The sequence below is a fragment of the Lycorma delicatula genome, chromosome 7 (assembly GCF_047948215.1).
Source record: "Lycorma delicatula isolate Av1 chromosome 7, ASM4794821v1, whole genome shotgun sequence".
Taxonomy (NCBI): Eukaryota; Metazoa; Arthropoda; class Insecta; order Hemiptera; family Fulgoridae; genus Lycorma; species Lycorma delicatula.
The window spans coordinates 13,750,368-13,769,879 of NC_134461.1; the positions used below are offsets into that span (position 1 = coordinate 13,750,368).

Here is a 19,512-nt window from a genome sequence, read left to right on the forward strand (position 1 = left end):
AGTGATTGCACTTGAAGATGAACAGTTTCACGTGTGATTGCACTTGAAGATGAATATAATTGAAACACTGATACTCAGTTATCCCATTCATATATATCATAGACTGAATTTCATAAATCAATGTGCATTTTTATAACTGATGTTATTTTACTTGCTTCTTGTCTTTTACCTTTTTTATTAAGGTCTAAGTCGTATTCTGTGTAGCCAGAACGAAAATATATGTGTGACATAAAAAAATCATGGGTAGTTTTTATTGTATTATGGAATGTTAATATAAATATATTATATTTTTATTATACTAGCTTAGAAAGTGTTAAAAAATTACTACTGAATAATTCAAATTATAGAAATTTGTTCTTCTTATACGTTAACAGTAAGTGTTTAATATATTCGGGTCTCTCATTGTGAACAATTTATTAAATAAAAACTAATTTAGATTATAAAAGTTAAAAATCCTTTTTTTTCTAATTCTGGAAAGAGTTGGAGATAATTAAATTTTGTTTAAAACGATTATTAAAGTAATTTCGAGGTAAACATGACTTGACAAATCTTCTGTCCTTGCGTTCTATTGGTTGTTTATAAGTGTCGTTATTCGAGCGGCATTACATTGGCCGCTGTCGTACGTGGATTTAGTTGTTACAGGGACCTGTTCGTAACAACCTGTGGCGGTGTTAGAATAGTAGCTGCTTGTGAGTGCTTTGTTGTATAGTATAGCTTGTTCAGGTTAATTGTACAGTATATCTTTTCTACGTTAGTTCTTTATTTTTACAAGTGATAGTGAAATGGCTTTACCTACTACATTATATCGACTAGAGGAAGTAAAAAAAAATAACGATAGCAAGAATACATGGATAATTATTCATAATTCGGTTTATAATGTGACAGATTTTCTGAATGAGGTAAATACTTTTTCTCACGTTGACTCTTATCGTTATGAGAATGTATTATTAATATAAAATTGTGGGCATTTTGTAGTGCAAAATGTAACCTTAGTTTTCAGGACAATGTATTGGTATTCAGACTGCGTTTTATCTACCGTTATTTTCATCGTAATTCTTAGGTTACGTAGAATTAAGTTTGTATGCACTTTGTATTTCGATTCGGTGAATCGGTAGGTTTTTCACAATGAATTTCAAAGAAAGCATAGTTTATTATTACAATTAACGAGTGACCGGTTTCATTCTGAAGTGTGTTTAGGCTTAGTACTTCGTTTTTCAAATATGTCAAGTAGGCTACTTTATTATCTACGGGGCTATTCTTCAGTCAAAGCTTTTGAAATTATTGCATATTTTTAGTTCATATTGAATTTTCTGTGACTTGGAGATTTGACCTTTTTGTATTAATTCTGTCGTTGTTAATTGTGTTTCTGATCTAACATCATCAGTATTCAGTGCACTTTAATTCCTTCAGCCAAGCCCATTGCCATTATATCTGATATCATTTCTTGGTACTGTTTTATCACAGTTTTAATTTTACTGCAACATTTAGTCATATTATGAATAAAATGTTTAGTAATCCTTGAATGATAAATTTTGGTTATGACCTCCATCTTTTTAATTTCTAGTGAATGGGATTTCTCTTTCATTCATTGTATTCCATTTTGATGAATCTGAAGGATTCATGCAGACATTAGGTTTTGATTGATTCTCTATTTTTAATAGTGATTGAAATGTGGTTGTATCTTACTAATTTTTGTGACCTTTTTATAAGTGTCATTTTTTAAACATGACACCTGATAATGAAAATACAATTTAAATTAAAAAAGTTATTTTTACCAGTTTTTTTTAATGAAAGTTACCTGCCTAAGTGCTGAAAATATTTATAAAAATTAGAACTTATTCCGTTCAACAGTAAATGTATTACAGTTTTATTATAACTGTAGTGATCATTTTTGAGAAATTCAGCTTAAAATTTCTATTTTTTAAGAAATATGAGGAATTAATTGTTTTTGAATAACTTTATAACAGTTGCATGCTGGTAACTTGTGCAGAAATAATATATTCTACAATAGAATGAAACTGTATTTTATTCTATATTGCAGTTTCTAGATTTTTCTTTAATTGAAATACAAATTCACATTTGAAATTTACAGTTTTAATCCCACAAGGATAATTTCTCGATGATGTAATAGCAGCATCTTTTTCTGGATTTAGAGTTGCCTGTAAAGACTGCGTTACAAAAAATTATTGCTTGAATATATTTTTTGAATTAGTATGGATTTTAAAAAAGTGGTCACAGCTGACACAATGATTACTCTAACAAATAGGCCTTAGAAAAAATCTGAACATGACATGGTTGGGTCAGTCCCCCCCAAAAAAAAACAAGCTGGTGGCTTGACCAATTCTTGAAACTTACCTACTTGTTTCCTACATGTTTCAGGACCTTAAAACTATTTTTTTAAATTTTTCATTTAAGCAGTTTATCTGTGGCGGCCATTTTTGTTACGATGTACACACCTATTTTTGTGATTGTAAGGGTTTACAAAAAAACATCATAAATAAAAGAGACTGGAAGAATGATACAAAATCAATTTAATCATATTTTCTCAAGGTAAAAGATTGGTCCAGTGGTTTATTTATCTATCTCTCTTTCTATGAGAAAATTACTAATAAAGTTGAACATAAAAAACGGTGAAATTTCACTTTCGGTAATTTATTCAAGAGGCAGGGATGGCATACATAATTTAAATTATTTTTCTGTACATCGGTATATGTTAGTAGTTCTAACATAAATAATATTAATGGTGATATACTTACAACTAAATTTTTATGAGTTTTTGAAAACTAATTTTAAAAAAAAATTCAAATTTTGATTTCAAATAACTGATGGGTTTGGTAATAAAAATCTCAAATTTGTACAACTTACAGTGTTTTTGTAGATGTTTATGGCAAACAAAACTGTTTCTTGTGTCTTGTACTAATAAAAAAGTTATAACCTTTCAAAAATCAAGAAAAACGTTTTAAAAGTGATAACATTTTGATTCGCCAAATAAGTGCTGCAAGGGGGTTCTTGTCTTCTTTACACTTTACATTTTTTATATTTAGTCCCTATGTTGTTGAAGTTGACATTTTTAAAATAGTTTTTTGTAAATTATTAATGATAAGTCATAATTTAATGATAACCAATACCAGTAACTTAATTCAATTTTGATTCTAAAATGCTTGTGAAACTTACCCAACTGAAATTTCAATGAGTAGCCCATATCTTTTTTCAAGAATTCATATTTATTTTTATATTGGTTTATATTTTTAAACACTACCGAAGAAAAAATAAATTGTAGGAAAATTTTAATTATTCTTCAATGAAATAGCCTGTTTTTGTAGCAATGAAAGTTTATTTAGTGTGGTTAACCAACAGCCGTGATATCTCTTCTGATAATTAACTTGAGATTGTGTGACTTTAGTAAAGATTGCGTCACTGTAGTTAGTTCAAGTGATGTGTCAACTTTCTCAGGACTTTGCAGAAAGGTACCCACACTTTGTCTCATTGAGACTTTTTAAAGTATGTATGTGGTCCAGCTGGTTGGAAAAAATAAACCTGCACATTGTCATTTTCAAGGCTAATATCTGCCACTTTTTCTATCCACCACTGATCGTCATACACACAAGCAATAGAGTGTTTTTCCTTAAGTGAAAGTGGTACAATACTTGACACTGGATGGTCTTCGTAGTTGTTGAGGTGTGAAGTAAAGTAACATCTTACAATGCTTTCTGGCACAGGAACATACTTGTGGTAGCTTGTAGTACTAACAACTCTTTCACAGCATTTAAAATGGGGTTTTTATAGTTTCTGAAATCTTAGCTATCTCATCTGATTTAATCAAAAAATACTTGATGTTTTTCAGCTTGTGATTACAAAATGAATAAATTTCATCAACATTTAGTATCTGACTGTTTAATGTTCTTTGCAGGCAGGCTTGCCTTTGCCACCTCTTGTTTTGTTGTAACTCCCATACCATCACAGGCGTTTTTCCCATGGGATGATCCAAAGAATTGCCATTTGGCCTCAAGGTTGAAGTTTTTTTTGTGACTGCACAAATTAAAAAAATTTTTTTTTGTACTGACTTGAAGCACCATCAGTAAAATAGATGAGGTTTTTTTAATGTTCTTATGTACTTCTTTGATGTGGTCTGTTAAATTATTTGAAAGCAATAAAATGTTGCTGTATTGTACTTCAAGTGATAACTTAAAATACAGATACTTTTGTGTTGTAATACATCATTTTCCTTGAAATAGAACACAAAAGCGTAAACTGTGCCTTGTCTGTTGACCCAATAGAAGCTTTGTATCTCATCTTGAACAAGAAATGAAAAGTTTTTTGCTAACACCAAACATTCTTCTTGAAAAACTGAGCTTGAGATTTTGACATGAAATGGTGAGTTTTCAGCTTTTCCAATTTTTCTACTAATGATTCGAAAAACTCATCTGTGGTCTAAAGAACAATAATCAACTCTGCCCTTTCAGCAGATAGGGCAGAGTACCTACTGTACATTATTGTACCTGGCAACACATCATACGCTTAAGAAATGTTGAGCATGTCAAACACTGCCTGCTTACCTGGACATTTGGTGCACACATTCATCATAGCTGTAGTTATCTTTGTTACAAATAAAGTTGTCTATTAAGTCCTTATAATCAACATAAAATTTGGGACCATCAATCACGAATTTGATGTTCTTTTGGTGGGGGCAGACAAACTATTTGATTCCCAAATATACCAACCAAGATACACCATTTTGGATGGAGTTCGCAGAACTTTGATCTTCTAATATTTCCCTCAGGGTTTTCACTTTTAAAGGAGACATACAATTCATTTAAGTTTATCAGAACAAGGAACCTTTGCTAGTGCTCTTTGACAGCATCAACACGCGTGCTTACACAATCCTTTTTACCAGAACACAGCCTGTATCTTCATAAAATAAATTTTTTAATTTTGTCGTTACTAATTACTGTTTTATGGCTTTTACCTAACTCTGGTAGAATGCCATGCTCAATAATTAATTCTCTAGTTAAGTCTAACGAAATGCTCAGACACATTGAACTCTGATATTATTTTAGATCTGATCCAAGAGTGGGGAAGTAACTGATAATTTTAACCTTATCTTCTTTAGAAGCAAGAACACTTTTTTTTTTTAGATTTAAAATAAGATCATCAAGTTCATGTGAAGAAGATTGAGCTGGATTTTCATTTTTAGAAACTTTTGAGTCAAAACACAATTCAATATTCTTTTTTAATTTTTCAGATACCTTATTTATTTAAAATTTTAATGCTGATGGCCTTTGATCGGTGCTTAATTTTTTCAATTTTGATGGAAGTGATACACCCAAAATGTTACAAGCAGCATCCAATTGTTCAATATTGTAATATGGTGCAATGTATTGCTCTTGGTCTTTGCATTCATCATATAGTTCTTTGTTCTGATGAGAAAAAATGCTTTTGAAACAGTTAACACAAAGAAACTTTCCAGGAACTAAATTTAATTTTGGAAAAATGTGTTCTTTAAGAGGTTGCTCTAGTGTTTTGTTGTAAGTTTTTCCTAATGGTTTTTTATGAGTTCTCAAAGGGTCTCAACGGAACTGTCCATACAGGTGACTGAATTTTGACAAAAACTTTTTTCAAAATATTTATAAACACTAGTGACATCTGAATTAACACAATAAGTTTTTGGTTTTCATCACCAAATTCACAAATTTTAATGAGTTCTTTTTGCACTGCTATACACTGATTTATGACACTCCTTATTCACATCAAGTTCCAAAGGAACATTGTTCTTCCATTGTTTTATATGAAATTACTTGAAAATAATGTAAAAATTTAACTGATTTTAAAATTTGCAAATATAATATTAAGTAAAACCTAGTTATTTTATAAACACCAATTTGAGACACTCTGTAAAGAAGTGAACAAGGCACTGATTAATGTCAGTCTGACCAACGTGTAACTGCAAAGCTAAATGATGCAACAAGCATAACTGAGCATGATGCATCATGAATTTCCCTGATGACTGGAAGTGACTTTAAGCAGCTTTCTTATGTACATTATATTAGCTTGCATGCACACGCACGCACGCCGTATATTTTACATATACCTTCGTCACCTTACAACTATGCTAAAAATCAGACGCCATGAAAAATTTAACAGGTTAATGGTTAATGAAATGGTTAAACAAAGTAAAAAATACATGTGGTTAAATATTTTATATTGCACCATCTAATGAAATAGTCACAGTTATAAAATAGTCCATATTTTTAGGAAAAAAGGTTGCTATGTCACTTTCAAAACTGCAGACAAAATACACAAGATCATAACACTACAAGAGGCGACCTGACAGGTGGCACAAGTATGATCAAATGACTATGGTATTTTTCTAATATGATCCTTTGGATGGCATATTATGAAGTTTCAGATAAATGCGTTTAATTGCTTGTTTGTGGTGATCAAGTAAACCAAACAACTTTTGACATTTTCTGAAAAATGAATAAATTGAAGTTTTAACTCTGATGGACATACAAAATGAATTTACACTGCAGAGGATTCTTCCCCTTTGTTTTTTATGGTAAAAAAGTAGGCTGTTGAATTTAAACGTGGTCTTGCATCCATCCATTCATGATCATAAATGCTTGGGATGCCCAAAAACTGCTAGAATTGATGAAATTGTCTTCAGTATCAATACTGTATTAAGTGAATGCTGATTGAAGGTACTCACAACAATGTCACTACAATACATTAACCTTGGTAATATGGTCTCAGAAGACCATATTCACTACGATTTACTCAATATTTTGGGTATGAAAAAGCTTTCAGCTCAACAGTAACATTTGTTAACACTTTTCTAAAAACGCATTCGACTGAACATGTTTCAAGAGTCATTATTTAAATGCAGTTCTCCTGAATTTCTTCTGTGTTTTATAACAGTAGATGAAACATGGATTCACCATTACATGCCAGAGACCAAGCAGCAGTCCAAAGAGTAGGTGTGAACAGGTGAAAATGCACCAAAGAAAATGAAGTCATTTCTATCTGCAGGAAAAGTCATTGCTACGGGTTTTTTAAAAATTTTTGTGGTGTGATGCTCATAGGCTACCTTGAAAAAGCCAGGCCATCGCTGAGGAGTATTACTACTACTGGACTGATTGAAGAATGCTGTTCAGACTGAACATTAATTTTTGGCCAAAAAGAAAGTGCTCTTTCATCAATGTATACACATCTGTGCAAATGTTTCAGTTGTTACTGCAAAATTTCATCTATACTTTAAAATGCTTCCACATTTGTCTGATTTGACAGTGATTACTTCTTTACAAATCTGAAGAAATTGCTCAGTGGAAGTTCAAATGAGGAGGTCAAAGTGAGACAACTGCTTATTTTTCAGAATTAGACAAATTTCATTGTACTGAGGTATTAAAATTTTGGAAAGTTGTTGGTCTGTATTTATTGCATTGCAAGTGTTTTCAGTATCAGGTTGAAAACTTTCCAAATGCCCCTTGTAAATTAAGAAAACACATTGACAAATATACTCGTTTTTACTACGTAAACTGTGCAGTGATTTACTGAATTTCATTTTGGAGAGATAGTTGCACATCGACGCCCTATACAAGGAACATACAAGCATGATACTTTTTTGTTTCTCTCCCCCAAACGTTTGCAAGTTTTTCACTTGGAAATAACTCAAATAGCGGGAAATATCGATTTTTAACAATAACCAGGTTGGAGAAATAACGCGATAAAACCATTTACATTACCATTTTTATAATTATATTTATTTATTTTATAAATATAATCGAACAAAACTTAACCTACATTTGCTTCGCTTACTAATCTAGACTAACAGTAATGTTTACTGGTAAATAGTATATTACTGGTTAATAGTCTAGGTTAGTGAACGAAGCGAGCACATGTTAAGTTTGGTTAGATTATATTTATAATTTATATCTCTAATTAATTATAAGCAATAATGCTTTTTTTTGAATGTATAAAAATACATATGTATGTATGTAATAATTAAAAATAAGTAAAAATGGAGAATGTTTATAATGAGCAGTGTAAAACATTATGTTAGTGTGTTATCGGGTTATTTCTCCAACATGGTTATTCATATCAATATTAACTGCTGTTTTGAGTTATTTCTAGATGAAAACTTGCAAACTTTTCAGGGGAGGAGGAGAAATGAAAAGGTACCCATTGCAGCAATCAGCTTTTGGAAATCACCTCATAAAAACAAACCATAGCATGAAAATTTCACCCTTAATATTTAAGAACCGAGATGTCAAAACTCACTATAACACCGTAGTTTAAAATTGCACAGAATTGATAAAAACAATGTATTAAATGAGGACACAACATAGGTGGAATGTATTATTTAGTTACACGCTTAAAAGTGCTTCATACTGCTTGTTATTCGTACTGTTTTTTTTTCCAATAATAATAATACTGGAAACTCTACTGATGAAGGTAATCTTTGGAAAACTAGATTGCTAATTTGAAAGAAAGTTGATCTAAGCGTTATATAAAAACAGACACGGTTGTATTCAGTATAATCTTGCCTAATTGGCTCCATCACTTTGAAGATTAGCTAATTAAACTGATGTGAAGCATTGCAGACATAATTAATGATAATTCATATGAACTAAAATAAGTTACAAATAAATTTATGCCAAATTTATTCTTAATGCTATAAATTTTTTATGTTAATTTAATATTTAATAGGTCAGATTACTATTCTAGACGGTTATTGATAGAGAAGATTGTATTCTAGACATTCTATCATCACTGAAAATTTGTAATGCAATCGCTGAGTTGAATCATCTTAACACAAGTGAATTTCTGCTGGATCCCTAGCCATGTGGGAATCTTGTGTAATGAATGTGTGGGTTCCACTGCTAAAGCTGCTTGTAGCCTACTACTGATTTTATTTATTCTATTAAACACACCTCTAGGAAGGTGGTAAGGTTACTGGACTGCTATAGTAGATAATAAACTTCAATACATGTAGCTCTTCAATCCAGAATAACTGTAGAAGGGTATTTGCCATTTACGAATAGGGCATACTAATCTACAATGGACTCCTATTGAATCAGACCGATGCACCCGTTTGTGTTTGCTGTGATTGCCAATTAATAATACACCACATCCTTGTAGACTGTAGGTGTTATGTGATGTTATATTGGAAATTTAAATTAGTAGATAATATCAAAGATATTCTAGGAAACAATCTGAGGATGTTGTTGAATATCTTGTTATTTCTTAAAGTTGGATATCTATATTTGATTATTTAATGCTTATTATATTATGTTTTTTTTTTTTAGTATTTTCTATTGTGCTTTACATTTTTCTGTTTTTCCTATTTTATTGTGTAGTTTATATATCGTTATGCTTAGCACATGTTACAAAATTGGTTTATGTGTTGAAAAACATTGCTTTAAGGCACTAATAATGAACCTTCCTTATGTGAAAAAGAAATGCACAGGTTACTTCAGCTCCTGTAGCTTCCATTAAACCGGAGGACGTAGTTTCTGAACTTGGGCATCGTTTTTAGCATGCACGGTCGAACGTATCATCAATGAGAAATTGAAGAGTTGACCATCAAGAGAAAGCAGCTTCAAATTGACGCAGAAGAAAGCAGATGCTTCCAAATCTAAGAGATCTGTACCACCCAGGAATGAGTTATCACTATGCAAGAATAGTGAAAATGAGATTAAAACAGAGAAGTAGCCCGAAGCTAAATCAGAGCAGGTTAAAATCAAACCAGTGAAAATGCCAAACTAAACTACTAAAAAAGAGGATTTTAAACATACAGTGATGGAGCCTTTGAAGGCATGGAGGCTTTTAGATGAGAAGTGGACACTTCAGCCGCCCCACAAACTTTAGTGGGATTGCATCAAGTTTGATGCACTCAACTCTGATACAGTGCTGACCACACAGTCAAAGCTGGCATCATCTAATCGTGGCAACAGGAGATCCTCTGTGATTTACTGTGGAGGATCAGAAGAATCCCTTTGTGAGGCCTTAGACAACCTGGAGTTCAACATCAAGGTCTTCAGAAAGATGGAAAAAAGAAAGAAGAAAGGATGGTTTAAGGGCAAATCTAGATGATAAAATTTAAGAAGAAATTAGTTTAGCTGCCCTTATAGAAGAAGTAACATTCCTTGATACATAATATGTGAATTTGTTTTGATTATTTTTTACTTTTGTTAGAAATAGTTAAGTGTTTTTAACATATTTTGAAGTTTTTAGCGTGTTAGTTTTAATTGGCAAAGACCTTTTACACCCTTGTCATCTTGTATTTATTTGGGGTTGTAGTATCCTTTGACAAGCTTATTTCTGGATGATCTGTCATGACAAGACTAGTCATTAGACTATGTTGCTAGAGATTTTATCAGGGTGAGAGAGAAATATTTTTTTTTTTGTGGAAAGGAGTTAATGACCACAGCAGTTGATGCTCTTAAAACTTAATAATAAAAGAAACAAAAAAATGATTTTTCTGCCGTTATTCCAATCTGTACATAGATATTTGCTCAAAATAATTTTCAATGGTGCCTTTTGAATTGTGAATTATTTTGTACTAATTTTTTATATTTACTTCATTATTTTATGTGTGATCAAGGTTTTGCCGTGGTTTCCCGTGAAAATTCAGCAAATACTGGGGCAGTTACTTTTTCTTTATCCATAGAGTAGCATAATCCTCCCATCTCTGATGGAGTTAGAGAATAGAATGTTATCTGTGTAATGTATTGTGTACTTAGCAGAATAAGAGATTTAACTTTTTTTTTCTTTATAACAATAAAAAAAAGTATCATTAGTGAAAAGTTATTTGTAATTTTTTTCTTTACTTAGTATTTACATATCAAGTGATTTATTTGAAAAGGTGTTTGTCACTCTTTTTAAATATTTTTGACATTGGTTTTTGTTTAAGAATAAGATATAAAATAAGCAAGAGCATCGTTCTTATTGATAATGATTAATAATAATAAAAAAAAGATCAATGTTGTATGTGTTCAACACTAGTGAAACTGGTTGTTCTGTTAATCTGCAAGTTTAAATTTGATGTGAACTAATAATTAGGTTTACTGATTCTGGGGATAAAAATGTAGCAATTTTACTACTTATTACTGGTTATGTATCTATAAAGAACATCATTTAAAGGTTTTTTTCTTTAAGCAGATAGTCATAGGATTTCTGTTGAAGAAAACTGAGTTTTTGTTTGAGGAAATAAGTAAATACACTATAAAAAAAGTACACTAAATAAAATAATTAAAAAATAATTAGTACACTGTAAAAAAAAAGTTCTTTTAATAACATATTTATTTTTAATTAAAACTAGCCAGCTTTCTTTCTTGTTTTTTGAAGGCTGTAATATCTAACTTTCATTTGTGGGTAATTTAAGACTTGGCCTTGATATAGTTTTTTGTTGAATCATAATAAATTTAATGTGTTTTAATTTATGATTTATTATTTAAATTAAATAACATATTATTATTTCACTTAGTAATGATTATTATGTGAATTGTGCTTCTTTATTGATTATGATATTATTTTAATTTATTGTGCTAATTTTTTTTTATAAGCTTTTATTTAACTTGCTTTAGTTATAATCAAATCTTGCAACTGCTATATCTTTTGATCTGCCGTATGAAAATAAATGAAATTTGGTACACGTATGTAACTTCGATGACAATACAGCACTATGGTGTCGGAATTTGATACGACCCTCCCCCACACGCTACCCCTAGCATTTAGTTGAATGCAAGTTTCATTTCTCATGAACTATCGTATGAAAATGATTGTTTATACGGGTGTCCCAGGAGGATTCTGCCAAACTTCATAGTGTATTTACTTTGTTAAAATAATGAAAAACATTTATACAAATGTGGATCCGAAAATATTTCATTAGCAAGTTACGGCCTTTTGAAAAATTTTGCCTCTATTTCTGCTCCTCTGCTGAAATGACGCCGTTACTGAAATTCTGGAAAGGTAAATTAAGGGGTGAATTTAGTGGTTTCTTATGGTTTTTAACCCAGAAAATGTTTAAAAATGGGCCCCAGAAATGTATCACCATTATTTTCTATGAAATAAGTTGTAATAAACAAAAAAATTGAATTGAAAAACAGTTTTTTAGCTTTGGTGTAAAATAACTTTGTTAAATTGTCAATAAAGAAATAAAAACTTATTTTTTAAATTGAGAGAAAATTTAATTGTGAGAAAATTGATTTAAAAAAAGTAGATAACAGTACAAAAAAAAATCTATTCTTTAATGCAGAACAATACATACCAATATGGAAATTACTGAATTACAATTTTAGATTAAAACGATTAGTTTTCTATTGCATGAAATTGTAAAAACAAACTAAACTTCCAAATAAAATAGTATAAGTTATTCTTACATACATTAACTGTACAATGTCTGCCATCAACCTGAAAACACATTCAGCAATGATGAGTTACAGATGAGATAGCATTTTCTAGCATTTCTTGGGTTGTTTTTGATTTCTTCACTGGTCCACGCAATTCTTTTTAAAAGTTCATTTGCATTTTCTGATTTTTTTGCATACACTATTGCTTTCGTATATCCCCACAAAAATAAATCCAAGGGATTCATATCAGGTGATCTAGCTGGTTGTAGTTGAGGTCCATCTCGACCTCAACTACAAAAAAAAGTTAGAAAAAGTTTCATTCATATGTTGAATTACTGACCATAAAAATGGGCTGGTGCATTATCGTGATAGAAATGCATGTCAGTTCTTGTACTAAGTGGAACATCCTCTAAAAGTAATGCCATCTCATTTTCAAGAAAATTCAGGTAACCATTACCTCTGAATCTACCGTTGAAAATGTGAGGTCCAATTAGAAATTATTTATTATCCCACATCAGACATTTAACAAAAAATTGTGCTGGAAATTAGTTTCAGTGGTTTCACGAGGATTGTCATGTTTCCAAAAATGTTTGTTTCCCATCTTGCATAAATGTTGTTCCATCTGTAAATAGTATCAGCGATGGAACCACGTTATTTTGTAATAACCATTGACAATAATTTAGCCGCATATTGTAATCTTCTTCAATACATTGAACTTGTTGAGGATGACATGGGTGGACCTTCATTGTATAATGTCTGCCATATACTGTTGCATGGAATCTTCAAACGTGCAGAAATCTATGAATACTAATAGTCGGACTTCATTCTATCATACATAAAATCTTTTCATTCTCTTTTGTTTCCTGTTCAGATGTTTCATTAAATGTTCCGCTTTTCCTTAGGTGATAGTTAATGTTTGCAAATATTTGCTGGTTAGGAATGTTTAGACTGGGAAGTCTCCGATGATATTCTTCAATGGCTTGTGTAACATTACCGTTACAAAAACCATAGATGAAATGAATGTCGGCATATTCCTGATTTGTAAACTTGAAAGGTTATGCTGACAGTTTTTTTTGATGCTGAGGGAGTTGTTTACAGCAAATCTATGCCCCAAGGAACAACAAACGCTGCCAAATCTTACTGTGAGACTTAAAAAAAATTGCATAAAGTCATTAAAGATCGAAGACGTGGTCATTTTTCTTCACAACAATGCTACTCCTCATTCAGTTCATGTGACAAAGGAGTTATTGTAAAAATTCAAGTGAAAAGTGTGGTCTCATCCACCTTACAGCTCTGATCAAGCACCCTGCGACTATCACCTGTTTGGGCCTCTCAAGCGAGACCTGGGCGGAGAGCGTTTTGCTAATGATGATGAACTGAAGGAATTGGTTCTTATGTGGTTGAAGGAAATTAGAAAAAAATTTTATGAGAGTGGAATCGAAAAACTTGTCACAAGGCATGAAAAGTGTTTAGAAAAACTTGGTGATAATGTTGAAAAATAAATAAAAATATGTATTTTTTTGTTCAATAAAAAAAAAATTGTTGTATGTGCTTGTTTCATAAAGGGGTATAATTTATTTTCTGATTGTCCCTCGTAAATGAAGATTTACTTCTCAATAACAAATATTGCACACCGAAGCAAGATTCTGAATCATAACCGCAACATTGTTTGAACATTTTTTCTGTGGCGATTTGCTCTCTGGGAGATTATACACAAACTAATATAACACAGACTATTACAGTGTCCCTAATGGTTAATTAATGTACTAATAATTAAGAAATAACATCATAATATTGTAGGGAGACAAGTACATAATGTAATTTTTCTGTTATTTTTCTCATATGAAAGACCCTTCAACTAAATTGCTATTGTAGGTTTGTAGATAATTTACATCAATTTTCTCAGCATTTAATTTTTACTATAACTTTAACCAATAAGTTTTATTTATTTTTTGACAATTTTAACAAAATTATTTTTACGCCAAAGCTAAAAAAGTGTTTTTCAACTTTATTATTTTTTTTTGTTTATTACACCCTATTTTGGAGAAATAATGGTGATAAGAATTCTGGGACCCATTTTTAAAAGTTTTTCAGGTCAAAAATGATAAGAAACCACTAAATTCGCCCCTTGATTACCTTCCCAGAATTCCAGTAGGGATTCATTTCAGTGGTGGAGCAGAGATCTGGATGAAATTTTTCACTTGCCATAATTCAGTAACAAAGCATTTCCTGACCATGCTTCTGTGAACTTTTTTTCATTATTTTAATGAGAGAAATAAAAAAAAGAAGTTTAGCAAAATCCTCTTGGGACACTTATATATAAAAGCTGATAACAAAGTTATTATACTTTATTAGCTTTGGTTATTTATTTTTGTACGGTGGAAACAATTTTAAAAAATCAGTATTTTTAAACTTTGACCAGCTCCCCCCCCGCCCCCCACCAATATTGCTCCCAAATATTTTTTTTCGGTCGCTTGCACTACTGCTATGATTAGGACGACAAAAAAATTTTATAAGTAAAAAGATAAGTTTTATCAATTTTGGTGGGAGGGGGAGAATTTGGGGGAAAACCTTTTTAAAATGGTAAGATAAGCATGTTTCCATGACACTTTAATATAAGTTGGGATTATGTTTGCAAAATTTTGAAAAAATTGACTCAAAGAAACTATCCAGACTCAAACTTTTACCAACAAATTGCCTCTTATACACGAGTCTCTGTGCCAAATTTCATCAAAATCTGTTTATCCAGTCATAAGTTTTTAAGCTTAAAACATACCAACTCATATGCACATGTAATTACATATTAACCATACTTTTTTGTTTTTAGGGGTCCCTGGGACATGAAACATTAGGAAATGAAAAAAAAAACATATCCTACTTTTTACAAACCATACCATACTTTCATTCTTTCTTACAGCGTTGCAATAGAGCTATGATTCCAGGAAAGTAAATGTGTGTATGTATATGTGTGTGTATATATATATATATATATATATATATATATACAATAATCCCTGGGCAAAGAATTGATCCATTTACCAAATTTCTTTAATTTTCTTCTTAGTAGTCTTGATCACTATAAACATTCTGCAACAATAACTTATAGGCATTCATTTCTTAGCTGAAGTACAGTTTTGACCTACTAACATACAGATAGATTTATGTTCTATTCAATTTTCATTATTATTAATCTCATGTTGTACGGTATTTTATAATTGTCAGTAGCTTTAAGGTGATGTTATAACAAATTTAAAAAAATTGTACTCGCTAATGAATTATTTAAATTTATTAAAACAATAAATATTAATAGACACAAAGATAATTTACACAGTTTTGTAATTATTTAAATTTGATAAAAATATCTCATCAAGAAAGTCATTGTTTAATAATGTACTGACAAAAACAATAAATAGTGAAATATTTTTATTCTTTTTTAAACATCAGATTAAAACCCTTAAACAACTGAATTAAAATTAATCATTTTTTTAAGCATACAGGCAATCGTGTAAACTTATAAATTTTATACTTTTTGGTGGATTTGTGTGAATATCAGTAATTACTTTTAATTGTAACAATAAATAACCTGTTTTCTTCCTTAATTCATTCTACATTTAAAATATTACTGATTATGAGATAAAAGAATGGAGATGTTGATTCTAAAATAAAAAAATTATTTATTTACAAAAAAAAAACATTGTAAAACAACACTTAATAAAATTGTTTTTATTAAAAACTTATTTGTTTGTTATATATATGATGTTACATTTAATTAAAGGTAAACCGATCTTGTAAAGTATAGTATTTATATCAAAATTTTTAATTCATGATTGATAGAGCTTACAGACTGTGGCCTAGCTGATTACAATGATTTGGAATTAATGTTTGAGGTCAGTAAAGCCCTTTTGTGTTGAAAGATGAAGTGGCTGGTATGGTGATGGAAATTTCACAAGGTGGGGTGTATTCCTTCCTGCAGGGATGTGGGGGGTTGGAATGGTAGGTCTTACAAATTTTTGAGTGCTCTGGTCAGTTCAATCCCTCCCTTCTATATTTTATCTGCATGATTGTATGTTTATTTTTAAACTTATTTTAAGTGTAATAATTTATGATTATTCATCATCATCATCTGGTGTTCTTCTTGGCAGCAGGTCTCTTAAACCACTGTTGTCTTCATCTATTACTATCCCAAGCTGTTTCTTTTGCCTCCTTGTAGTTTCCAATCTTTACCTCATCTGTTAACTTCATTCTTTTTCTTTCTCGTTTCCTTTCTCCTTTTATCGACTTACTGACCCTTCCAATGCAATTGTCATACTTCCATTCCTTTTAACCACATGTCTTAATAAGTTTTCTTTTGTAAATGCTCTCTTTGCTTTAATTCTGTTCATTACTTCCTTATTTCCCACTTTATTCATTCATCTTTGTCTGTTCTTTTCCATATCCATATCTTAAAAGTCTCAATCCACTCCTTCTCTCTTCCTTATCATTATGATTCAGTTCCCAACAAGACGATCCGTACAATCCGGATATATAATAGTTTTTTATGGATCATTTTAACCGCTTCCTTTCATTAAAATGATTCGATGTATGCTCTTTTAATTGATACATGTAGGTTTACATTCTTCATATATTTAAGTAATTTTTTATTTCTATTTTTTATTTTTTGTTCATAGTTTAAAAATATAACAATTAACTTTTATAATGCGGTTATATTCATCTATATATTAGTAAAACTTCTAGTTTTGTTATCTGAGTTGAGATCTCACAGATCCGAGAGTTTTTGGAGTTTATTTTTTTTGCAGTAGTTACGTATGAGGATATGGCAAAGTTGTTTTTGGCTATGAAAATATTTGGGTTTTGGCCATTTGGGTGAGTGCAATGGGTTGCTCTTATAATATATACTATAATAAGGTGGGTCCTCAATTTATGATTTTCACGATTCAAATGGGAAATGTATTAAGTTTTGAAGGCTATCTGTTGTGTGCATCAGGTACACACTCTTGATCAACCAGATCTCGGTTATTCAGAAACTTGCATCATGCAAGAATCAATCTATTGGTCTAAAATTTGTATGATGCATTTGTATTATCCGAGGGAAGGTTTTTAGTCATTGACGGGCCGTAGCCCTCTTCGGGGTGAAGTTGTGAAGTAAAGATATTGATTCATTAAAGAAAAAAAAATTAATTCTTTTATTTCATTATTGTATTTCTGTTACCTTGGCAACAGAAATAAGTTATGAATTTTTCATCATCAACTGGTGTATTTTATATTTATAATTAATTCTATTTTTAAATACTTTGACTACTTTTGTAACTGTATACTAAATAAAAGCTTGCTGCAGTACTAATTCCAAAATATATATTTAAAAAAAAACTTGTTTGTCCCCCATATTGCTGCCCTTGTACAGCTTGCATGTATATAACGAACTTCCATTTTAGTTCAAAAATGTCTCCTTTGGATATTTAGAAAATACATGCAAAATCTTCTCATTCATAAGTTTTTTGATTTTAGAGGAATTTTAGAAAATTATAAAAATTGATTTTGTCTGAAAAAAAAATGTATAAAATTTGGCTCAGTTTGTTATTTAAAATGTTTATTAATATAATTATCATTGTTTGCAGTCAAACAATATTCACTGGAGTATTTTCTCAACAAATAAAACCATTTTTCTAAAAAAAAAAAAAAAAATTTCTATTTTGTGAAGAGTAAGGTTTGAAAGAAAGGCTGTGGATATGTTATCAAAATATATAAATTATAAATTTTGTTTATGTATATATATATATATATATATATATATATATATATTAAAATATAAAAATCATACAGATTAATTGAAAATCAATTTTTTTGGAAGTCATTTGAAAAAAATGCATTTAAACTGCCTTATACCTCAATATTAATTTTATTTTTATAATAGTTTTTAAAATGAAAGTAACAACGGATTTGTGTTGTGATTGCAGACTAAATACATACTATTTCCATTTAATAATATTGGAATATTGTGTAAAAGTTTTTAAAGGGTTAAGATGGATTTTTTGAATTTTTTTTAAAGTCCGGCTAATTTTTTTTTTTTAAGTTGCCTTGCCAATAAATGAAGATATCAACTTGATTTTGGATGTATGAAATCTTCATGTGAATATCTAAAAACCAATTTCTAGATTTTTTTTAAATTCGACTTTGAAAGGGTAAAGATCGGTAAAACATTTTGAACAATGATTGCAAATTTTCCCCATTTCAACTATACCAAACTTGATATTCTGTAGATTTGAGCTTGCAAATACTCTTCAGATAAATATCTGAAAACTATTTTTAGTTTTTTTGAATTTTTGATTTTTCAACTATATACTTTTTTACTTCCAGTTGAATGAATGTTAATTCAAGCTAAAACTTGAAGTATTTCTTTATGAAAGCAATGAGAAATTGCTGGAATTATTTCAAGTAATAAATAATTTTTTCTTTGTTCTAGCTGCTCTTGTTTGTATCGACGCTTGTTATCAGTAGAAACCCTTTTGTGTTAATCCTTAAGATTAAGGTTTATCCTTTAATATTTTAAAACATTTTTATTTAAACTAATATATCGATTAAGTATAATCCAATTGAAACTTAAGGATTTTTAATACTTGCAGTCGGCACTTAAAATTTGTCCATTTCCTCCTCTTAATGCATGTTTGCTTTTATTAGAGAAGTAATTAACCCATTGCAGCTTATTTGGAGAATAAATTTAAGTATTTTTTTCTTTTAAAAGTAACTTTAAATATTAATTGAAGTCAGTATTAAGACAAAGTATATAAATGAAAAATGAAAGTTTCACTGTTTAGTTACTTTATTATAATTTAACAAATTTGTAGATCCTTTGAAAACTATACGACACATTTTTATGATTTGTTTGTACCTCTGAAATTACAAATTACTTTTATATATATATATATATATATATATATATATATATATATATATATATATACTTAAATATATAATATATATACTTCATTTTAATCATTTTCTTTCTTTTTTATATTTTTGTGTATCCATTGAATTTATATTTTATTAAGCTTCCGGAAATTATTGTTAATAAACAGATTTAAAAAAATTAATTAATAAATAAAACATTATATTTTCAAGAGAAAATTTAAACCTTTACAGTATCATCATATAAGTTTGGGAACTTTGC

At 29.9% G+C, this 19,512-nt stretch overlaps 1 protein-coding gene across 2 annotated transcripts in view; it reads left to right on the top strand.

The window, feature by feature from the left end:
* The first annotated feature begins 606 nt into the window (after nucleotides 1–606).
* The window catches only part of Cyt-b5 (Cytochrome b5), a 79,489-nt gene continuing 60,583 nt past the window's right edge, over nucleotides 607–19,512 (top strand). The window contains exon 1 of one of the 2 annotated variants that reach the window (XM_075371802.1): nucleotides 607–899. In XM_075371802.1, the coding sequence (XP_075227917.1) occupies nucleotides 783–899 (117 nt within the window). In that variant the 5' untranslated portion in view covers nucleotides 607–782. The remainder of the gene's footprint in view (nucleotides 900–19,512) is intronic. The other variant, XM_075371801.1, reaches the window with a different exon arrangement.